Source organism: Polyodon spathula, chromosome 12, assembly GCF_017654505.1.
Source record: "Polyodon spathula isolate WHYD16114869_AA chromosome 12, ASM1765450v1, whole genome shotgun sequence".
In the NCBI taxonomy this organism is placed as follows: domain Eukaryota; kingdom Metazoa; phylum Chordata; class Actinopteri; order Acipenseriformes; family Polyodontidae; genus Polyodon; species Polyodon spathula.
In genome coordinates, this window is record NC_054545.1 from 42,571,088 (window position 1) to 42,595,186 (window position 24,099).

The following is a 24,099-nucleotide window of genomic DNA, read 5'->3' on the forward strand; positions in this document are numbered from 1 at the left end:
TCTTTATCTGTCCCCCCTCCCCCTGGGTGAGGGAATGGGGGGTACCCCCAGGGAGTGATGATGGGATGGGGGAGTGGGGGATGAGGGGAGTGAGGGGTCCCACTGAGGGGTTGGGGGGTGAGGGTGTGAGGGGATGGGGGATGAGGTGATGAGGGGGCGTGACCCCCTGAGGTGTCCGACTAGACACACTACGACATAGTACCAGTGTAACATAAATTAAACACGGACTAGGTCTTACAGAAAGGTAAATTGTCAGAGACCTATCGTGTCGACTCTTAAGGGTCTTTAGAAGTGGCGAGGAGCTGAGAATTCCCAGAAATCTTCACCGCTCCTAGCAGGATTTCTGTAGAACAGGATAAATAAATAATTCTACAGTATAATACACTGTCTCCCTTTCTCACTGGTTATCAGTCTATTCTCACCTTCCCTCCTCGGTCAGGCTCCTCATCCTCAGCTTTCTCAGCCACTGGAGACCTACCCACCCCCTCAGGGAGAGGAGAGAGGGGATTTGGGGGGGGGGGGGGGGGCGCAGAGGGGAGTCTCTCCCTCTCTCTAGAGAGGGCAGAGAGGGAGACAGAGAAGAGGGGGGTAGACGGGAGAGGGGACAGAGAGGGGGACAGAGGTGAGAGGGAAACAGAGAGGAGGGGCCATAGGGATAGGGGAGACAGAGAGTGGGCAGAGGGGAGAGGGGAGATGGAGAGGGACAGAAGGGGAGAGGGGAACAGAGAGGGGGGGCAGGCGGGCGGGGGGCTCCCCCCTGTCTCTCCCCTCCCCTCTCCCCTCCCCCTCTCCCTCCCCCCCCCTAGTCCGAGAAAGTACGCCTCGAAAGGACGTCAGGCTCTTCATGCGGAGCTCCTGCAGCCCCCTGTTGTTCAGCACTGCCAGGGCGAAGGTGTCCTGGTAGAGCTGAGTGCCACGGATGATGCGGAGATTCTCCAGAGGAATGAAATCGACGGCCGTGTCGGCGATGAGAACATAGCCCTGCACCTCCGTGATACCCTAGAGAGGGAGAGAGGGAGAGGGAGTGAGAGAGGGGAGCCAGACAGAGACATAGGGGAGAGAGAGATCAGTGATGCCATATAGAGAGAGAGAGAGAGAGAGAGAGAGGGCAGCAGTGCTTCTCCACTCTCCAGCTGCACAGGCAGTACTGCTCCCCTCACAAACCCAAATCCAAACCCAACCACACCTTGAGGAAGTCCAGGTCGAGCGCCCCCTGCAGGTGAGTGATCTCCAGGTTTCCCTGTACCACCTGGCAGCCAGTGTAGAGCTTCTTCAGAATCTCATACTGATTCTGCAGATTGGAGGGCAGAGCCAGCTTCATAAGAGTGCCCGTGCACACTGCAAGAGAGAGAGAGGAACATGGAGACAGAGGGAGGGAGGGTGGAGGGAGAGAGGGGGAGGGAGGGGGAGGTGGTGAATAAGGCAGTCTGAGAGAAATCTGTACACACACACAGTGCCCAGCCCCCGTGCTCGGGGGAGGTATTAATAAACCTTTGTCAGCTTTAATCGCTTCCTGATGACTTCCTGTGAGCGTGTAGTTCAAGTTCAAGCAGAAATAATACCGCATAACTTCCTGGCCCGCTTCCTGTGGTGGTGTAGCAATAGGTCTCACACACACCCCACCCACCCAACCCCCCCCCTCATAAATTTCCTGTGGGGGGGGGGGGTTGGGGATTGGTGAGAAGGGCGACGGCCGTTGCGACACCCCCCACCCCAAAACAAAAACGCTGTCCTCCTCTGTCACGCCCCCACTCCCAGTGGGGGGGTGGGTCAAATAACCAGTTTAGTAGGCGAGGTCCGCTCCAACACAATTTTATGTCTATAGCTCTGAGAGAATCTTACCCGATCGAGACTCTCTCCTCTCTCTCTCTCTCTCTCTCTCTCTCTCTCTCTCTCTCTCTCTCTCTCTCTCTCTCTTTCTCTCTCTCTCACACACACACACCCTCTTTCGGCACTCTTTGGATTACAATGCAGTGAAAGCTGCTCTAATAAACTCGTCTGAGGGACACATTCTGTAGATGACTGTACGTGGTATCATAGCAACAGGCCGCTGCTGAGGGCCTGCCTGGCAGATTAGAGAGTTAACCCCTCCCGCGTCTCTCCAGCAGAGGAGAGGGGCTGTGGTAATCAGGGTCGGGTTTGGGGGGCAGACAGAACCCTGATGCCCTGCAGGAAGGCCCACTCCACACCCCTTTGGCCTGTTAACTTGTACAGTGCCCGGGTTCTGGTGCCCACTCTGGCATCTTTTTTAATTACAATTTGTAAACTTTATTTTGTTAAGATGCCTGAAGCACATCAAATACTCAAAATGATTCCAAAGTTCCAGTTTATTCTCTTCATACTATAAACGTGTCTTTGCAATAACAAAACACTCACTCCTGCAGTTGGCCACACCCCTAATCTCTCCTTTTCGACATAAACACGCGCACTGATCCCTGCAATAACATAATCGCATAACAATCCAAAGGCTCTTGTTGTTTCCTGAGTTTCAGTTAAATCAGACTGGAGAGACAGACTTAACCTGTTAGACATGTCACACAGCAGTCTCCTCTGCTACAGACCTCTCCTGCCTGAAGTAATAGAGCATGATTACTCTGTAGATATCACACGCTTGCTCCCTGCTGTACTATCACACTCTTACTGTTTGCAGTACCCTAAATCACTCAATTCTCCACTGACCCACGACAGCGTCGTAGCGAGCCCTCATGGTGTGGTTAAGAACAGCCTGGGTAGCTTTTCCACTGCAGAGCAGAGCCGTGCTACTGACGTCACACGCAATGAAAGACAGCTGTTATTAATTATTGTTATTAATTAACTCAGTTTCCAAAAGATGTGCAAACAAATGGTGTTCAAAAATGAACTGACGTGGAGTGCAGGATGCGCCTGGAGGTCGCTGGTTCGAGTCCAGGCTATTCTATTGCTAACTGGAGATGGGAGCTCTCAGGGGTGGCGCACAATGAGGGGGTGGGGCTTAGGTCGGCCAGGGTGTCCTGGGCTCACCGCGCACCAGTGAAAAGAAGAGGTCGGCTGAGGGGACACACTTTGGAGGACAGCGAGTGTTCATCTTGACCACTCCCAAGTCAGCACGGGGGTGGCAACAGTGAGCTGAGCCTAAAAACAACTGGATATGCCAAACTGAAATGAAATAATTGCTGATTACTACATTTTATTAAAAAAAAATGAACAGACCGACGTGCAAGGATTTTCAGAGTCTTGCCTATGCATTGCCTTGGCCTCGTAGGGTGTAACTCAGAGTGCAGCTGTGGCCTCGGGGGGATGAGAAATCCTTTGTTTCTGCTTAATAAGCTGTTTTGAGGCGACATACAAACCATAATCAAACCAATTAAAACTGGTTCTAAAACCATTTGTTAAAAGTGACACACCATAACTTTAGGTCAGAGTCACGGAATGCCTAATAATACAGTATAGAAATGAAACACGTAGTTTGTTTCTGATAAACACGCGCCCTGTGTGGGGCGATGTCTGTACTACTGGAATTGCTGTGAAAGGATGGGACTGCATGCCCTGAAGGAAACAAATAATTTGTTGAGTTAAAAAGTTAGGTGCTAATTAATAATGGAGAGTTTTGTTCAGGACTATGCTGATAAATTAAAATATGTTACAGGCTACGATAAAATACATCTATTTTCTGTTAGAAGAACAATGTAAGGGAAGCGTAAATGTGTTATTGAAGCGTGCTGGTAATTCTGTAATGATTATAAGTGAAGCCAGAAGTGGTTTTATTTTGTCTCGATTGCATGAATTGGTAGCAAGCTTTAAAATTACAAATTGGTAATTTGAAGAGGAATGAAAGGAAATAGTGCCTGCACTTTTAAAATCAGAGGAGTGGGCTCTGACTCCAGCTAATGCTTCCTCAGCCTGTGGGTCAGTGTGCTGCTTCTGTCTCCATCCTACACACACCACGACCTTCTTAACCTGTTTCTATCACTCTCGACACACTTTCTTTTTCATTACCGGGCTCCATTTCTATAATAGTTCCTGACCTATTGAGCTGTACAATATTGTAGTTGATCTGTTCAATTGCATGCTGGTAGTAACTGCAACAAGAGTGGAGCACGCTTTTCTTTCTGCATGTGCTATTGTGCAACATGAACTTTTGAACACTTTTCTTTTCTACTTTCATTTTTTTTTTGTGCTCTGGGCATTTTGCCAAAAAGTAAAGATAAGGAGTTTTTATGTTTTAAGTGTATAATTGGACTGAATTTTCAAGGACAGGAGAGTCTGTCTTGGTTTTGGTTTTTATTTACTAGCAAAAGAAGCTGCAAAACATTCTGAATACATTTATGGGTACCACCTAGTGGTTGCGAACAAATATTTTATATTATGTCCACAACCAAAAGGGGGGGGGGGGGGGTTCTTTAAAAAAATGGAAACTTGAAGGTTCTTTTTCAAGTCTCGGGGCTCAGAGATGGCTGTTTGTATTTAAAAAAAAAAAAAGAGAGCTCCCACTGTGACTTGTGAGTGAGAGATCACTGATGTATCACTTTTGCTTTGCTTTGTTCCTCTTTGCATTTTGATTCTTGAATAAACTTTTAATTGACTTTACCTGAAGAAGATTCATTATTTTTGAGAAGAAATCAAACCTCTTACAAACGGTACAGCTGTATCTTGCTATAGTGGGAGGGTAGGATATATAGAAGGGTTTAAAAATATGATTTGCCAAAGATGTCCCGTTTCAGGATAGTTGTTGTTTTTTGTTTGGGTGCTTACCAGTTGTGTGTCTGGTACCGATGTGTTTTGTTTTACTATATTTTTGTAAATAAATTTAGAATATTGTTTTTTGTATTATTATTAATATAATATAGGTCAAGGATGAGAAATTTGGTTGAATTTTGTGTTTGAGTGTGTGAGTTAAGGGTACCGTACCCCCATTTGCTTCAGATAGTCAGAAATTCAGGCACAAACTTTCTCATTTCCGACACGCGGCTCCAGATCTTCCTGAACACTTATCTGCCCACAGAGAAACTAGAGCCTGCACTTCCTCAGCGTTCCAAGGCTGTACTTTTCTCTCATCACACGCGCTGCCCGCATTTTTGTTGTTTGTCTTTCTGGAGTGTACTGACTGATGAAAATCCTTCACCCCTGGCTCAGCTCGGCTTGCAGCCAGATTCAGATGTCTTGTGAGGTCAGAGTTTCACAGATTGGTTCTCGCTCGGCTTGACAAATCGCCAGTGGAGATCCACCCATACCCGTACTGTACCGAGCCCTCGCGGGTCGGCTGTGCCAGTGGAGATCCACCCATACCCATACCGTACCGTACCGAGCCTGCAATCCCCAGGGCCTTTACAGTAAACCCGATTTTCATTCGTTAACTAGTGTCACTTCACTACGCTTTTGCGCCAAACTAACTCTTAATGTCATGCCTATATGAATCAAAGAGAGGCTAGATGGTGAATCCCTGCTTTGAAGAACGGAAACAAGCTCAGCTACCATATAGGTTGGCTTGGTGAGAAAGTGCCTGTTGAAATACAATTATATACTTGCTTGCCCCTCCTGGTGTTTTGCCCCCCCCCCCCACTGCAAACACACAGTTCAGTGCCAGTGCCCCTGCCCTAACCTTGTCCTATCACAATCACAAGCACTTCTCTCAATATACATACAAATGTACGTGTAACATCAATCAATACATTACTTTTACTGGCGCCACAAATGCCAGTTTTTTTAGACAATACAGGCATTCCTAGTGCAAAGCCGCGTTACAGCAGCGTTGCTTACTCACAAGACGCGCTTTTAGTTTTCTGCCGCGGTTACTGCTGCTGTCACTCAAGCAGGATTTTAATCCAGCCTTTACTGCACATTTAAAATAAGTGATTCGATTAAAAACTAAACTCTCACATTACGATGAATTCAGCTTCACCGCTATACATTGTATCCAGCACCGCAACAACACGTTCACTATCTCACTGACGCATACATTATAGCCCCCCCAAGGTAAACCAGTGTGTAAAGTAAACAAAACTTCGTTAACAATTAAAACAAGCGCATTGTTGGATCTGTTTGTTCGTATGGTTCTAGGGCGCTAGCCATTCTTTCTTTCTCTCTCTTTCTCTCTCGGAGCTCGGGTCGCTGATGATCTAGATATCACAGCATAGTTCTCTTCTCTCTCTCTCTCTCTCTCTCTCTCTCTCTCTCTCTCTCTCTCTCTCTCTCTCTCTCTCTCTCTCTTTTCTTCTCTCTCTCTGTGCCCCTAAACTTTCAAAGTCACCCACCTTCTCTGCCGCGAGCGCCCGCAATCCCTGTCAGAAACGTCACAATCAGCACCAAACTTCTGGCAAACTCCATGGTTCCCGCACCGCTTCTCTACTGCATGATTTTTTCAGATTGATTCTTTTATGATTTTGTTTTGTTTTGTTTTTTTTTGGTTGTTGTTGTTGTTGTTCTGTTTGTTTGTTTTGTTTTTTCCCCAGCACTTTTCTTCTTTTCGTTTTAAATCCCAGCACTTCCTCGTCTCCTTGTGGTTCCCGGGAGGCGGGGAGCGCGGCGAGCTGTGCGCAGCGCCTGGGAGTGGCAGGCTGTCAAACTGCACAGACCTCACGTGTTTCAAAACAGGCGGTCCCGCAGAGCTTAAAACTGGAGCAAACTTTTACTGTCTAGCAAAACAACAACCAAAAAACACGTGTTTACATTCAGAGAGTTTACAAACAGAAAGACTTCGAGACACATTGTATTTTACACACTCCTTTACAGCACAGAGAGTGCCACTTGCTCCCTACATGCACTTATATTCATTGGAGCATATTCATGAAACATTATTCATCTTCTTCCTTCATTTTATCTCAAAATTATAGGCAGCGGGTTCATACAGCGTTCATGCCGAATACCAATTAAACGGAGTGCACGTCAACGGGTAGAAGTCGCACGACTCCCCTCGTCGTGGAGTCGCAGTTTCGGTGTCCCAGGCACGGGACAGACAGGGTTTGGAAACCAGGCCTAGCAATTATCGCTCCTGCTGCTTGTGTCTTTTCTTTACGGGTAAGGTGTCCAGACGTCCCGTTTTGGACAGGACAGTCCCACTTTTGGAACACTGGTCCCGTGTCCCCAGAACCTTTCTTGGGACGCTAATTAATCCGTTTTTTTTCCCACCAGAGCATCGTCACGCCGGTATCAGAATATTGTATTTGTAATATGTTATTACCACAGCTAAGTTATTACAGCACAATGACACTTGATGTGATTATAGGGAAGGTTGAAGGGGCAGAAGCATTAAAAAGCGGCTTTACAGCGCCGTGCAAATCTGGAAAATTACTGAACAGTGGACGTTCATATTTGCAACCAATCACAGATAAGTGCGGGCGGGTTTATCAATGCTGTTAAAACGAACTGGACGCTATCCTCGTCTGAATCATCTCTCTCGTTGCCCAGAGAGGTTAAACTAATGTAGTGTAACAATAATGGCTCATACAGGTACCATCTGTATTGTGTGGGAACGGTCGGTATGGTATATCTGTGTGCAAACGGCCTTGCAACGCCATGCCATGTTTACAACGCTGAGCACTGAAGCTTATGTGGTGTGCGCATCAAAACAGCCATTCATAACAATAGGATGGGCTGTGAATTATGACAATAGTTTTTGAAAACATATTTTCTATTGAAATAAGTTTATATTCACTTCCAGTTCGCCACAGGTGCACTCTAAGAAATGTTAGAGTGAATAATTACATTCACAGTTGAGTAAAACAAAAGAATAGGGTGCTCATTTAATGTTACCTTCTTTGAGAATGTCTGAATAAGCTGCCTTAGAGGCAGGATACATCTCTTTGTAATTTGGTGACCCTTTCGTTTTATTTCTGTCTTCTGTATTTTACAAGTAGTACATTTTATCCTGCAAAGTTTAAGAAAAAAAAAAGACAAAAATGAATGTTATATTTTGCATAGGTGTGATCATGAGGTCTTTTATAAGTATCTTACTTTATCACAGCTATTAGTTTAATAGAAGAAAGACAACACTTTGAGAAAAACATGTTTTATCTTCAGCAAAAGAGGCAAATGTCAGGGGGGCTCGAATTACTGGGGGGCTGGGGGGGGGGGGGGGGGGCAGGGGGGGGGGGGGGGGGGGGGGTCGATCCCTTTAAGTGTCTCCAAATAGTTTTAGTTCCCAATTTCCCTTTAACATGTTTTAAGCCAACAGGTATCCCTTAGAACAGAAAGGAACCTGTTAGATTCGTGTTAATTGTGTGAGGGCATTTCCTGCCTTGTCTGTGCAGTTTTTCAGTACCAATCAATGATAAAGAGAAAGCGTCTCCGTGCATTTTACATAATGCGTGTGCTTATAGGATGGAAGATTAAATAGTATTCCTTTTGTGAGTAAAGAAGTGACAACATTTCATTTGATCAGAAAAGGAATACGATGTAATCTTATTACAGCTTGATCCATGTCTCAGCCTATACTGTTGACTCAAAATAAAAACTCCAGCCAATATAAATATTTTGAAGTAACAGTTTAATAAACAGAAACATTGAGATATGTTTGGTTTACATGCAGGAAAGGCCTGGTTTGCAGATTGGACACTGGAGGATAGCATACAGATAGAGACAGAGCGAGATGAAAAGTGGAAATCAGAGAAAGAAGACAGAGTTTCTTAGGCAGAAAAGGGATTAGATTTGCAGCAGTAATCAGCAATAAAATAGAATCTCTGAATTTGATGTTATCGAATAGCTACTGTGTAATATAATAACTATACTTGTGTAGAAATGAAATTACAAACACAACAAGATTATTATTTCACATAAAAAAAAGGTTTTGGTAGTAAAAGATTCCACTCTGAGTATCACCAGGAGTCTCTGCAACCCTCAATCCCAATTTCAAAATGACTTCCAAACAGAAAGGCAATTATGATAAAGGAGATATAATAAGAGTTGGGAACGAAATATGTTTGGGTTTCAAAAGCATCAGATGGGCAGAGAATGCATTTTGTAAGCTGTGTAGAGAACACATCCAGCTTCTAACCTGGTACCCATCCAGCAAAGAGCTTCTAACCTGTTGAATCATGAAAGCAGTCAAGAGTACAAGAGAGTTAATGGCATATCCACTTCAAGGGCTCTGACAGTTGTGGGAGTTTCTAGGGCCAATGAAGAAGTCGGGCGAGCTGAAATCAAATTAGCTGTCATCGTGTCCTGTCACTGCGCTTCTGTGACCATCGACCACCTCGGTAAAGTTATATCAAGAAGTAACCTTGAAAAAAATCAAACTTCCTGTCTTACAGGCAACAGGGGAAGCTTTATTCAAAGATGTGAAAGAATGCATTGCGAGTAGTGGCCTCGAGTTATCAGACTGTACTGGTTTTGGAAGCAATGGCGCATCAGCTATGGTGGGAGAACACAACTCTGTTTGGTTGAGATTTGCTGCTGAAGCCCCGAATCGTATCCAGGTCAAATGTGTTTCACTAGCCCTCATGCACTTAACAAGCTCCCTGCAAAACTGGGCTTTCTGCTGGCTGAAATTCCTAAATGGTTCTCAAAGAGCTTGGCGCGACGAAAGTCATTCAAATCACTTTTCGACATCATGAATCCTGATGATGCCCTTCCTTTTGAAAAGCTGTCTACAACACGATGGCTGCTCAGGGGAAAAGTTATTTTTTAACATTCTCATGCACTGGGAAGAGCTAAAGGCTACCTATAGCCAGGGTGCTTGTTACAAGGCGCGTATAATCTTGGAGATGCTTTCTGATCCAGTCAGTTTCCTCTATTTCCATTTTTCCACTCACCAAAAAGTTTCAAAGACTCGGTGCATTTTTTCAAGCTACCAATGCTGACCCTGAGGAAATGTATAAGGAGCTCTCCACTCACAGTAAGAGCTTGCGCAGCAGCATTTATGATGAGTGTAGAAATCTTCTCCCTCCCTCAAGAGTAGATTTTGGAACAAAGTTTGAAGCTGAAGCCAAGAAGTATGTAGCAACTCATGAAAATTCAGCTCAAGCAAAAATTGAAGAAACCAAATTGTTAAACATTGCCTTGTGCACCCCTGGCCTAATGGACACCAGAGTCCACGGCTGGACATACTGTAGCTGTGGAGACAGGTGTCCCCTACAGAGTGTGTCTTCACTATAATTTGACACTTGTATTAAGAAGCTAAGGGGAAAAAATGTCCATGGTCTGATATGCTTATACTGCAGCTGTGGAAAATGGTTTTCCCATAGAAAGTGCGTCTTCTGGTGTTCGTGGAAATGTTAAATTCACACTGTCTACTGCTGATATTCCAGGAGGCATTTATAAACACTGCAAAGCCTGTAATGTGACTATTTTACTAAACAAGGAGAAACAATTTTCCACAGCTGCAATATAAGCACCTCCAGCCGTGAAAAATGGGTTGCCCTTGGTTTCATAATACAAGAGTCACATTATAGGCTATGCAGTGTTTATAAATGCTTGGTGGAAATACACAGACATAAACATGTTTCTCTTTAACAAAATGTTTTACCCTGACATACAAATAGAAATGTTAAGGAGGATCTACACTGAAAGCGAGCGATGCAAGCGGCCAGTCCGGTATTAAACGTTGCATAGTGTGGACGCTATCCGTATTTCGCACTTTTAAGCCGGTTTAAAGCAATAGTGTGGACAGGGCTTGAGGCAGGTCACGTGTTTTATTAACTCGCCTGCGCCGGCGATTCCATCAGGTGCGCATCATAACAAAGTTTTTTCAAATCGTATTACTTGAAATTTCATATAGTTAACCATATCTATTAAAATAATGCAATTCCGTGGTTACAGCGAAGTTTGCGCTCACCCGCATTCTTTAACGTTTAAAAGTTTGGTTAAGTTTCTGTCTCTCAAGTGTCCCGGAATTATGAGGCCAGTCGGCAACCCTAATTACAGTCCTCAAAACAGAAAATACTGGGATCACAGCAAAACAAAACTTTGACTACTATACTTGACATGTACCTTGCAAGGTGGCTCGGTGTTTGGAAAACGTTAAGCAGATTTCTCAACTATATAATTTAAGGTGGACACTGACGATGTGGATCTTTGCCTTTCGCATTGCCAACGTCTTCTCTCGCTGACTAACCAATGAGCAGAGATGGGCGGAGATTTATGACGCACGCCAAAATGAAATCAGAATGAAATCTCGGCCAATCAGCATGCAGCGATTAGACTGATGTTATTGGTGGCTAGTTGCAGCTAAGAGAAGCGGAAGCAGTATGAGAAAACAAAATGCAAAAAGAAACGAAGTGCTGAATGAAAGCGCGTTTGAGAAACGTTGCGTTAGTGGGCTGTGTGAGGGGATGAATGCTCCGCGTTGGATGAAATAAGTCCCAGTACAGGCATTAAAAAAGCATTAGAAGCAAGCACACCTCCCTAAACACAAACAGAAGCATCTGGGTTAATGGATCATAGAATGATTTGCCCTCAATACAATGGTACTTTAACTGCGACACACCTTTCATTGGGTTGCGTTTGTCTCACATTGGGAGGAGAAACATCACTGTCTGAAGTAGTCTGTAGGATCCTTATTATATACGCTTCCTTTGGGATATATTATCCACTTGTATGCGGAAGATGCTCAGCTATATTTGTCTTTCAAACCAGGTGAAACTTCTGCTGGGTCTGTTATAGTTTCTTGTCTTGCCGACATCAAGTGCTGGATGTCTGAATTTTTAAATACTGAATTCAGATAAAACTGAGGCTATGCTACTGAGCTCACAGAAAAAGCTAAATAATGCTGATTCACTTGGACCGGACATCTGCAGTCTCCCTTCAGAATGGAAACTGGGAACAAGAGATTTGGTATATTTGACCTTTATCGTTCTTTTGTGACTCATATTAGGAACATTAATAAATCATATTTTTATCATCTGAGCAATACTGCCAAACTGAGACCTATGATCTGTGTACCGAATGCTGAAAGCCGGGTGCAGGCCTGCTGCATTGTCTCGTTCAGAATGCTTGAACTCGAGTTGAACCCCTCCACCCCCACACCTCTGTCTCCAGGTTTATAAATTACTAGCATTGGCTCCCAATTCTTGGGTTCGATTTCACTGCTTAGACTGGACTCGGTTCTAAAGTCTGAATTCGGGTTGGAAGCAAATTACATCATTAAATGTTAATCAAAAATGTTGTAGGGGGCAGGAACAGACTATAGCTGGTTAAATAGGGCAGAGTTGCGACCTTAGCATCTACAACGTCACTTCAGCAACTTGGAGAACAACAGAGAATGCTTTCTAATCTCAGTTAGACACGCACTGGTAAAATCAGCTCCATTCTATACAATGCAGAACTAACTGAATTTAACGTTTTGTTTTGTTTATGGACTTCGCGATAGGTGTCGACTAATACCCACAACAAATCGACAATAACAATCAACAGATTTGTTACAGACTTTCTAACAAGTCTGGCTTAAACAGTTGTGACTGTTATTAAATTAAACCCTTGTAAATAAATAAATAAATAAATAGATTAAAAAACCACGAAAAATGCTTAACATGCGAAATGAAGTAGCAGCGCAGTTTGCATTGCCCTTTCGCTTCAGGCTTCATCGCTGCCTTTCTCTTATCTACTTTGACATCACGTGATTTCCCATGCCCAGAGCTCTTTTCTCTGTTCTGCACACCAATCTGCCATGTCCTGCGTGAAACAGCTGCGGGAGAATTGATCGATTCATCTTTTGATCAATCATTTGACAATTTGACTGTAATGCCGTGAGCAGCGAATGCACGAAGTATTTCCTGCCAAACTAGCGTGATAACTCTGGAAAGCAAGACCAGTTCGAGTGCACTCGAGTCGACTCGAGTTGGCTGTCCATGGAAACGAGAAAAGTGAACACATCACCCCCGTGTTGGCCTTGCACCGCCTCTCTGTGCTATTTAGAGTTCATTTCATTATTCTGCTTTGAACTTACAAAGCCTTGACTGGACTGGAGCCTGTTTATTTATAGGGACTGCTGACCCCGTGCATTCCTAATCGCAATCTTAGATCACAGAATGCAGGATTGTTGGCAATCCCCAAGGATAATAAAATAAAAACGAGAGGAAGGGCTTTTTTGTTATAAATCTCTGAAATTATGGAACAGTTTGTCCATTTTTTGTCAGGGAAGCTGGACTTGAACGACTTTTAAATCTAGATTAAAAAAAAAAAAAAACCTTTTTTTTTTTTAATGAACATTTTATACAATATTGAATGGTTTATCTGTTTTTTGTAAAGTGCTCTGGGATCCATGGGATGTAAGGTGCTATAGAAATGTGACTTTTATTGAACTGCATTGTATTGGTATATATATATATATAAAATGCGCTCAGGGTTCCACCTTGCAGAAGAAATGGAACAGTGCAGCACGGAATGTTGTTCGTGCGGAACTGTGTATTCAGAGCGTGCGGGGGAGCAGGTTCGCTGACACATAGGAAGTAGCGGGTACAGAAGCCCCAGCCCTTGTTATGCTGGGTGATTCCCGTGTAATTCAGGATTGAAGTCGGTCCACAGGCGAGCTGCTGTTAGGGGTTTGGATGGCTTGATCACCCTGCCCCTGCCCGTGCCCTGTTCTGTTCGTGTCTCCACCGCGCTGAGGATGCGGCTAGCCGGAGCCCGATGCTGGGTAAACGCTTTCCCCGCAGCCTGCCTGCTCCCGGGGGTTCTGGCTTGCTGTCTTCTGCTGGCCCCTGTCTCTGGGTCCCAGGGCGATAAGGAGCCTTTTTACCGGGACTGCGTGAAGGAGTGTGTCCGAGCCAACTGCACCGGACCTCCGCTCGGAGGCTTCCTGTCCGCGCAGCCACGCTACATGACATTGACAGGTATAATAGTAACTCTCCCATTGCAGAGACCTGCATAATAACAGCACATTACTGGTCAGCTGTGCGGTATACTTTGTGCCTCATAGTTACGTTGTATCAGGATGTAATCCATTTCACAAGAATGCACCGACAGCATTAGTATATTGATATTAATGTTTATATGATCTTCCATGCATTTGTAATATGTTTCCTTTAGTTCTACATAGCGTTTGTGAATGGGGCTTATTCTGGTCCTTTCTGATCATTCAGCCTTGTCAGAGATGTAAGTTAACACTTACTAGTACTGCTACACTTTGTTTAGTCGCCGGTCAATGCAAGGAAAGACACAGCTGGCACTGTTTCGCAAACCGCATAGAAATAAAACGCATTAACACGCAAACTGTTTTCTGTTTTGGAGCGTGTTGTTTTGCTTGTTGCCCTGGGCAACAGTGGCGACTCCAGGATTCTGGAAGAGGGGAGGCGAAGAGGTAACAGAGGGTTATTTATTATTATTATTATTATTATTATTATTATTATTATTATTATTATATTAAAGGGAAACCTGTTGAAGACAAATTAAGCTCTAAAAGTTACCTGGTGCGCCACTCCAGTAGTTATTTTTCATAATGTGACCACAGTGAGCATGCCTGGCTAAGGCACTGCCACAGTAAGAATGGCAAAATCAGAAAGACGCTCAGCGCCCGTTTGGTTTCGCTGATGTGTCTTTAGACACTTCATGCATGAAAAGGCACGCCCTGCAGCAGCACTGGATGGAGGGATGCTATTGTCAGTGACACGCAGTTTGTACAGCTCTTGGAAAGCGATCTTGTGTCTAGGCAGTAGTGAATCAACATTTGTGTGCTCTTCAGAGCTGACTTTCAGATGAACCCCAAGTCTGGTAAGTAAGTTGATAGGGTTGCCTCTTCACTAGTTGCATGTTCTGTAACAGTCCTTGAAATGGGCCGGAGGTAGACGTAATCTTTTTTGGTTTTGGTTGCATTTCTCTAACCCTAGAATTAACTTCCTTCCACAGTGTTTCCAATTCCAAAGTCTCCCTTAGTTTCCATTCACAGTGCTATCTCCCAGCATACACATAGAGGCTAAACTGCATTCAGGATCGTGTAGGTAGTTAGACACTGGTTTCAGATCTTTCAGAACTCTTGACAATGAGGCCAAACAGAAGACAAGTGTAGTTAAGCTGTAAAAGGAGACCTTGTGCTTCCAGCTCCCTTACACTGCCTGTGGAAAGTTGGGACAGCAACTTCGTAACAGGTGTGAAGTTTTTCTTCATTGCATTGCATCAGGTAAGCGCTTTAGCTCAGTCACACTTTTGTCAGTTCGCCTTCTCTGTCGCCTTTGAATTTATAAACTTGAGATTGAGTTCTCTATTTCCTGTGAGGACAGGACTTGTAGATTCGAATCACTTCTGTCTATATCATCTTCTTCAATACTTATGTCTTTGTCAGTTTGTGTGGCTGGTGCATTTGATGCTGTGGTAACAGCACCTTGTTCCTCATCTGATTTTTTTGGGGTCTGTCTTGAAAAAGTCATGAATCAGGCACTTCGCTGTTTGTTACTTGCATACAGTATACAGTACCAGTCAAAAGTTTGAGTACACTTGCTGGAAACTAGGTTTTTTTTCATAATTGACAATGTTTTACTTCGTATACGTTTCTGTAAACACTTGAAAATGAAAACACATGTTACATTATACAAAATAAAACATAACGAGTATCAAAGCAATGTTCAAGAAAACTGAAAATTGTCTCTAAATCTTGGATTCCTCAAAATAGCCACCCTTTGCCTTAATAACAGCTCACAAACACGAGGCATTCGGTTAACAAGTTTCAGCAGGAAATCACCCGACATGCCTTCCCAGCTCTTCTGCAGCAATTCCCAAAGATGTAGGACACTTGTGGGTAGCTTTGCTTTGACTCTTCTGTCCAGTTCGTCCCATACAAGTTCTATGGGATTGAGGTCTGGAGACTGGGCAGGCCAGGTCATTAGATTGAGTTGTCCTTCACTTTCCTTCTTAGCCAGATAGTTTTTGCACAACTTTGAGGTGTGTTTCCAGTCATTATCTTGCTGAAGAATGAAGGACTGCCCAACTAGCCGTAATCCTGATGGAATGGCATGCCTCTGAAGTATGCTATGATAGCCATGCTGGTTGAGCTTGCCATGGACTTGGTAAAGATCACAAACTCTGTCACCAGCAAAGCAACCCCACACAATGACACTGCCTCCTCCATGCTTAAACACATGCAGAACTCATGCGCTCACCCTCTCTGCGTCTTACAAATACTCGGCGGTTGGACCCAGATGTTACAGACTGTCTTTTTTCTTTGCTTAACTGAGCGTATTTTGCCATTTTCTGCTCCCTTACATTCAGGAATGATAAACTTGTGCCTATGCTACCTATATTTATAGTAATCATGGACCCTCACCTGTTACAATAATTGGTGACAAAATGTTAATTAGGTAACATGCTAGTTAACTCAGAGAACATCTAACAAAGACACTTTTATACTTAGGCCAGACTTTTAACTGACTTGGACTTCAGACTGAAATCCCCTTGCCTTGGGTGACCATTTCATTGAAATTGACAAGATTTACATTTTCATTTAAAAATTTAATTTTTGAATGCAATTCACTTATGATTATCAGCTTATATAATACACGTATCATATAATGAAATATTAACTGTTTATAGACAAGTTTATACAGTTAGAAGCATAGATAATCATGAAAAACCTGGTTTCAAGCAGGTGTACTCATACTTTTGACTGTTATTGTATGTGCAGCTTTGTTTAAAACTAAAATTTTCCCAGTAAAACTGCCTGTACTTGCTTTGAAATCTTCCTCCCCTTTCTGAATACATGTGTTTGTACAGTAATCTTGCCTGCTCCAGGAACAGCACGCTGCTTATGTAGGTGCGACGATGTGTTTGCATGGCATGCGTGATTGAGTGATCGCATACTTCCGAGTGAAAATGGGGGTTCGGTAGAGCGGTCAGTTTGTAACTCTTGGGTTCTACAATACATGAAATGCAAAGCAGTCTCACACAGTCTTTCCCTTAGCTGTTCACTTCACTTCTTCCTCTCTCTGTCCTTAAACTTCTCTGTCTATTGTACTCTGCAATAAAAAACAGTGTGTGTGTGTGTGTGTGTGTGTGTGTGTGTGTGTGTATGTGTGTATGCATGTATGTATGTTACGGGCAAACCCTCAAACTGGGCAATTAGCAGATTGCCCGAGCACAAATATCTTTCATTCTAGGTTTTGCCCAGGCAGATCTAGGCGTGCCCACAATTGCCCGATCAGAGTCTGAAATGAATCTCAGAGATGTCTGATTTGATGTTTTCAGGGGACAGAGACAGAGCTATGATTTAAGAGCTTGTTTGACCCGCCTACCTGAGTAGCGACTCACTCACTTACTCAATAAGGAAATACATACATTAGGAAATGCACATGTGATAAAACAGTTTCGAATTGAATACAGGGTTTGCCAGGCCAGGTCCTGCAGGGCCGGTGTCCTTCCTGGTTTTTGTTCCAACTGTACCCTGGATTACTTAGTTGGACACATTAAGCTTCTAATAAGCACTTAGTTGGTCCATTTCAGTAATTTAGGGTACAGTTGGAACAAAAACCAGGAGGGACACCGGCCCTGCAGGACCAGGATTGGAGACCCCTGGTTTGATAGTATAGGAACCTTTCTTACTGCAGTTGGTACGATTTGTAGTTTCGTTTATTTCACGCAAGTGTTCATGGTTCAACCAAATGCTGTGAGCACTGACAATGACTGAGCAGCTTTCACATCTTCTTAATATGTACTCCAATTGGCTGTAAAGGTAACAGGGCTAACCATAGATTGGATAATGCTTTGCTGGGCGGATTTTTCTTGTGTACTACTGCCTAGTAACTGAAGATGTGGTATTCTGGGAGACGTAGTTTTTAGTGGATATATAGGGGAGGCGGACGTATTTCAAGGGTGGTGCCCGCCACCCCTGGTCTCTCCATGGCGTCGCCACTGCTGGACAACGAGCCTGGGCTTTCTGGAACCTTTTGGTGACACAGAGGTTCCACAGGGTGGGCACCGCTAGGGGGCAGGATAGTACATGTTAAAAAACACTTACAGCCAGCACTCAGATATACATTACCCATCAGTCACGTTTTACTGCCCTTGTATTAAGATTAAAATTCAGTCTGTCTTATACAATGCAATAGAATGCAGTACAGTAGTTACATGTAAAGCACCTCGGAGTCTGAATTGCTCTTGATTGTTAGCGGCGTGTGTTCCAGGCTGGACTTGCCAAGATGACTGCCGGTACCTCTGCATGTGGATCACAGTGGGCCTGTACCTCGCAGAGGGATACAGAGTGCCTCAATTCCATGGGAAGGTGAGTCCAGTTCACATAGCAACGGGCATGATCTGACGATGATGTCGCTTTGACGATGATGTCGCTCCTCTCTCTCTGCAGTGGCCCTTCACCCGGTTCCTGTGCTTCGAGGAGCCTGTCTCAGCTCTGGCCTCGCTGCTCAACGGACTGGCCTGTCTGGTCATGCTGATCCGTTACCGCAGTGCAGTGCCCAGGCAGTCCCCCATGTACTATACCTGCTGTGCATTCTCCATGGTGAGTGAAAGTGAGCCTGTCTCTGTAATCACATGCAGATAAACAAGCAGTCCCACCTCCTCATTGTGTCTCCTCTGCAGGTGTCTCTAAATGCTTGGTTCTGGTCGATGGTGTTTCATACGCGGGACACCTACCTGACTGAGGTACAGTAACACACCTGCCTGCCTGAGGTACAGTAACACACCTGCCTGCCTGAGGTACAGTAACACACCTGCCTGCCTGAGGTACAGTAACACACCTGCCTGACTGAGGTACAGTAACACACCTGCCTGACTGAGGTGCAGTAACACACCTGCCTGACTGAGGTACAGTAACACACCTGCACAGTACATCAGGTACAGTAACTCTGCAGCTGCACACTGACGCTCCTCTCGTTCTGTTTCTCAGTGTGTGTGTGTGTGTGTGTGTGTGTGTGTGTGTGTGTGTGTGTGTGTGTGAGCGCTCTCTGCAGCTGCATGCTGTTTAGTGTACACTGGAAACCAACACAGATTGAAAACAAGTTCTGTTCCCCGTTTTAAAACAAAACCCAGACTGCGAGGACTAGGGCTGCAGTCCAGCGATTCTCGCCATTTTCTCTGGATTATTATTCATGAAATTCAAATAACTAACCCAGCGTGTCTTTTTTTCTCCCAGAAAATGGATTACTTCTGTGCATCGGCTGTGATCCTGTACTCCGTCTACCTGTGCTGTGTGAGGTAGGCTCACCCCTCAGGCTCATTCTCCTACACGTTTTTGTGAAGGCAGTAGTGATGAACCAAACCCTAACCCTTCCCCTGACCCTCGCCCTCACCCTCACCCACCCCCTGCTTGTGAATAGAGGTGAAGAATAATCCACTCTGAAGAATCTGTATAATCAGACAGGCAACGCTGAGTGGATTGGTCTTCCTGATCTGCGCAGTGTGAGGGCTGAAGGACAGTGCTGTCTCAATGATACAGGACAAAAGGTGCTACAGGAATGGGAATCACCCTCTTACCCCCTCACCCCCTCTCCCCTCTCCCTGCTCTCTCCCCCTCTGTGCCCCCCCCTCGCCACCCTCTCTCCAGGACCCTCGGACTCCAGCGCCCTGATCTCTCTAGTTGTTTCGGGGTGCTGCTGATTCTCATGTTTGCATCTCACGTTTCCTACCTGACCTTCGTCAACTTCGACTACGGATACAACATGGCCGCCAACACTGCCATCGGTAAGTTTACTCTGTGTATGTGTGTGTCTGCCTGCCTGCCTGTCTGTGTGGCTGTCTATCTGCCTGCGTGTGTGCAAGTCTGTCTTTCTGTCTGCCTGCTTGCCTGCCTGCGTGTCTGTCTGTCTGTCTGTCTTTCTGTATGTCTGTCTGCTGTGTGTCTGTCTGCCTGCGTGTGTGTCTGCCTGCTTGTCTGTCTGTATGCCTGCCTGCCTGTGTGCATGTCTGCCTGCCTGCCTGCATGTCTGCCTGCCTGCCTGCCTGTGTGCATGTCTGTCTGCCTGCCTGCCTGCCTGTGTGTCTGTCTGCCTGCCTGCCTGCATGTGTGTCTGTCTGTCTGCCTGCCTGCCTGCCTGTGGTGTCTGTCGTACAGATGGACGTACACCTGCATGCACTGCGGTGTCTGGAATGCACGTGCGCCTGCCTGCATGACGTGTCTGCCAGCCGGACGGCTGTCTGCCGTGGGTCAGTCGGACTGACGACGGCCTGCAGGTGTGTCTGTCTGTACTCCCGAACACACAAGACCCTGCATGTGTGTCTGTCTGCCTGCCTGCCTGCATGTGTGTCTGTCTGCCTGCCTGCCTGCATGTGTGTCTGTCTGTCTCCCTGCCTGCATGTGTCTGTCTGTCTCCCTGCCTGCGTGTGTGTGTGTCTGTCTGCCTGCCTGCCTGTGTGTGTGTGTGTGCTTCATTACCCCCTGCTCTCCTCTCCTGTTTCGCAGGCTGCTCTCAGTATTTCCTCTCTGCTCTCAGTATTACCCCTCTCCTCTCTGCTCTCAGTATTACCCCTCTCCTCTCTGCTCTCAGTATTACCCCTCTCCTCTCTGCTCTCAGTATTACCCCTCTCCTCTCTGCTCTCAGTATTACCCCTCTCCTCTCTGCTCTCAGTATTAACCCTCTGCTCTCTGCTGTCAGGTATAATTAACCTGCTGTGGTGGCTCGCCTGGTGTTATGGGAACCGGCGCACTCTGCCGTACTGGTGGAAGTGTGCCGCGGTGGTACTGCTACTTCACGGCCTGGCGCTGCTCGAGCTCCTCGACTTCCCGCCGCTCCTCTGGGTCCTCGACGCTCATGCCATCTGGCATCTCAGCACTGTGCCCGTGCACTTCCTGTTCTACAGGTACACTTCCTGTCAGTGCCTGCTTTGACAGCAGGTGTATTTTATACTGACAGGTATTGACACATGCCTCTATTCAATGAAACCAGCCATACCCTGGGAGTCTGACTCTCTCTCTCTCTCTGTGTCTCTCTCAGTTTCCTCATCGATGACAGCCTACACCTTCTCAACACGCAGAAACGAGGCCTGAAACTGGACTAAGGGGTCATCTGACCAATCAGGAACAGAAGCTCAACTGGAGTGGTCATCATATGACTGATCACCCTCCAATTGGGGCCTGCAGCTCCAGGAAGGGGCGGGGCACAGTTCTGCACTTTCTTGCTTGTAAAATTCTCTGTTTATTTTTTGTTATCTATTTTTTTCTTTTTTTTTTTATGATGATGATTTTGTGCTGCATTCACTGATTGTTTGCCTTGATCAGACAGGCAGTGTCCCCAGTCAGCCAGCCAGCCTCAGCTCCAGAACCTCCCCGAATGCTGGTGAGATTCAGACCCGCTGGTTCACCAGCTCTGTAAGGGAGTGGTGAGTTGCAGCCAGCCCTGTAACTGAGCTCTGGGGGGAGAGGCTGGTCTGAGGGATGCTGTCTGTCTTTCTCTTCTGTCTGATACCATATTTGTTGCTGCTTTTCAAAATATCTATTTTTTTTATAATTTGTATTATTTCTGTTTGCCAAATATCTGTTCATTCTTCACCTTTGCTGCCTTTTGTTTCTTTTCACTTGGTCTCAGAGGGACCAATGCTGAAGTATTCACAACAATGAAATCCCTGTATTCTGATCATCGCCTGCTCTGAAATATTTCTGCTCTTCATTTGGAGTTGACAAAAACAGTCCTAAGTGCTGGAGAGGGTGATAGTGAGAGTGGAGAATGCCTGGGTGTGAGAGAGGGAGGAATGGACTGAGTGAGAATACATGTCTGCACTCTTTGAGAGCTCTGTGTGAGAGAGTAGGGAGAGTGATAGTAGCGTCTTTGCTCTGAGAGCTCTGTGTGAGAGAGTAGGGAGCGTGATAGTAGCGTCTCTGCTCTGAGAGCTCTGTGTGTGAGAGAGTAGGGAGAGTGATAGTAGCGTCTCTGCTCTGAGAGCTCTGTGTGTGAGAGAGTAGGGAGAGTGATAGTAGCGTCTCTGCTCTGAGAGCTCTGTGTGTGAGAGAGTAGGGAGAGTGATAGTAGCGTCTCTGCTCTGAGAGCTCTGTGTGAGAGAGAGTAGGGAGAGTGATAGTAGCGTCTCTGCTCTGAGAGCTCTGTGTGAGAGAGAGTAGGGAGAGTGATAGTAGCGTCTCTGCTCTGAGAGCTCTGTGTGTGAGAGAGTAGGGAGAGTGATAGTAGCGTCTCTGCTCTGAGAGCTCTGTGTGAGAGAGTAGGGAGAGTGATAGTAGCGTCTCTGCTCTGAGAGCTCTGTGTGAGAGAGAGTAGGGAGCGTGATAGTAGCGTCTCTGCTCTGAGAGCTCTGTGTGTGAGAGAGTAGGGAGAGTGATAGTAGCGTCTCTGCTCTGAGAGCTCTGTGTGTGTGAGAGAGTAGGGAGAGTGATAGTAGCGTCTTTGCTCTGAGAGCTCTGTGTGAGAGAGTAGGGAGCGAGATAGGAGCGTCTCTGCTCTGAGAGCTCTGTGTGAGAGAGCAGGGAGAGTGGTAGTAGCGTCTCTGCTCTGAGAGCTCTGTGTGTGAGAGAGTAGGGAGAGTGATAGTAGCGTCTCTGCTCTGAGAGCTCTGTGTGAGAGAGAGTAGGGAGAGTGATAGTAGCGTCTCTGCTCTGAGAGCTCTGTGTGAGAGAGAGTAGGGAGAGTGATAGTAGCGTCTCTGCTCTGAGAGCTCTGTGTGTGAGAGAGTAGGGAGAGTGATAGTAGCGTCTCTGCTCTGAGAGCTCTGTGTGTGAGAGAGTAGGGAGAGTGATAGTAGCGTCTCTGCTCTGACAGCTCTGTGTGAGAGAGAGTAAGGAGAGTGATAGTAGCGTCTCTGCTCTGAGAGCTCTGTGTGTGAGAGAGTAGGGAGAGTGATAGTAGCGTCTCTGCTCTGAGAGCTCTGTGTGAGAGAGCAGGGAGAGTGGTAGTAGCGTCTCTGCTCTGAGAGCTCTGTGTGTGAGAGAGTAGGGAGAGTGATAGTAGCGTCTCTGCTCTGAGAGCTCTGTGTGAGAGAGAGTAGGGAGAGTGATAGTAGCGTCTCTGCTCTGAGAGGTCTGTGTGAGAGAGTGGGGAGAGTGATAGTAGCGTCTCTGCTCTGAGATGTCTGTGTGTGAGAGAGTAGGGAGAATGATAGTAGCGTCTCTGCTCTGAGAGCTCTGTGTGAGAGAGAGTAGGGAGAGTGTTGTCTACGTGTTGCTGTTTCAGCTCTCTGGTGTTCCACAGAGCCCCTCAGTGTGAATACAGATCCTGCAGCGCTTCGCTCGTGTGCCTTTGTGACTGTGCCATTCTTCCCCTGGACTGCAGCAAATAGCCTCCCCGCACACAGTATTCCTTTCCTCTGAGTCCAGGACTTCAAACCTATTCACTGTACTGCACTGGGGTAGAGCGTGTGGGTGTGGTGCTGATCGCTCTCAACAGGGAGTCTTTGCGTAGAAAAACACTGACAAAATGCATGGATTTCAACATTGTGTTTGCGATTCATAACTGTAGTTGCTAAGGTCCTATAGGGGAGCCCGGACTCCTGTAGTGTCTATAGGGGGGGTATATGGACCCCACCGCACCCACCTTTATTGGACATGTGCCTGCTTCCCTCCTGCAGATTTATTTTTGTATTGCAAATTAATAGTCAATAGCGTGTTTCCTGCTTGTAATGAAGAACTTTGATTTTGTAAAACAAGGCTGTTGTCCTGGTTCAAGCACTTAGTGTGTACTTTCAGTTTGCACAACAGCTTTGGGAGGGGGGGGGGGTTGGCTTTTATTATTATGACTTTTTATCTTTATTATTTTTTCATTTTTTGGGGGGGGTTGTTTTTATAATTCATGCTCCTCCACACTGATTCATTTTTGACGGTGGGCTGGTAGAATAATTAACCTTGCAGAGAGCCACGGCTCGTTGATGGGTGAAGCGTACTTTCACATTCATACAGGGGTATTAATAACAATGCCAGATGGTGTGGGCACTGGACTTCACTTTCTTACAAAAGGGAATCATGGAAAACAGATGATTTACTGTGGAGGCTTACTTTGTAAACATGCAATAATAAAGGAAAGAGGGATTGGAAATGCTTGTCGTGTGTCTCAGTCTGTCCGGTGAGTGTGTCTGCAAACCCCACTCCCCCCAATTCTGAAATTCATCTGCGGTGCTGAGAGAGGGAGAGAGGCTGCGTTCTTCACTGTTCTCTGCACTGGAATTATGAAAAGACATTTTGAGACAATGCTAAAATGTAATCATTTTATTTAGCGGGGGATGTACAGCACATATGCACAGATACAGAGGCATTTTAATAAAGGACAGTTTGATTTTATGTAAGGCACAATGTATTAATCTGATTTGGATTCT

The 24,099-nt window shown here is 45.7% G+C and overlaps 2 protein-coding genes across 3 annotated transcripts; one reads left to right on the plus strand and one right to left on the minus strand.

The window, feature by feature from the left end:
• Positions 1-3: 3 nt before the first annotated feature.
• Positions 4-6,517, minus strand: LOC121324903 (receptor tyrosine-protein kinase erbB-2-like). Its single transcript, XM_041267104.1, has 4 exons — positions 6,231-6,517; positions 1,187-1,338; positions 820-999; positions 4-102 (listed from the first exon to the last, which is right to left on the minus strand). Exons 1-4 carry the CDS (start codon positions 6,301-6,303, stop codon positions 4-6), a joined length of 504 nt encoding a protein of 167 aa, XP_041123038.1. The 5' UTR covers positions 6,304-6,517.
• Positions 6,518-13,332: 6,815 nt separating this feature from the next.
• pgap3 (post-GPI attachment to proteins phospholipase 3) lies at positions 13,333-23,822 on the plus strand. Of its 2 annotated transcripts, none has more exons than XM_041266092.1 (8): positions 13,333-13,742; positions 18,003-18,115; positions 18,197-18,349; positions 18,430-18,492; positions 18,983-19,044; positions 19,394-19,530; positions 20,442-20,646; positions 20,781-23,822. In XM_041266092.1, exons 1-8 carry the CDS (start codon positions 13,520-13,522, stop codon positions 20,842-20,844), a joined length of 1,020 nt encoding a protein of 339 aa, XP_041122026.1. In that variant the 5' UTR covers positions 13,333-13,519; the 3' UTR covers positions 20,845-23,822. The 2 variants fall into 2 exon arrangements, with proteins under 2 accessions (XP_041122026.1, XP_041122027.1); XM_041266093.1 differs by having other exon boundaries at positions 13,334-13,742; positions 18,018-18,115.
• Positions 23,823-24,099: the final 277 nt, after the last annotated feature.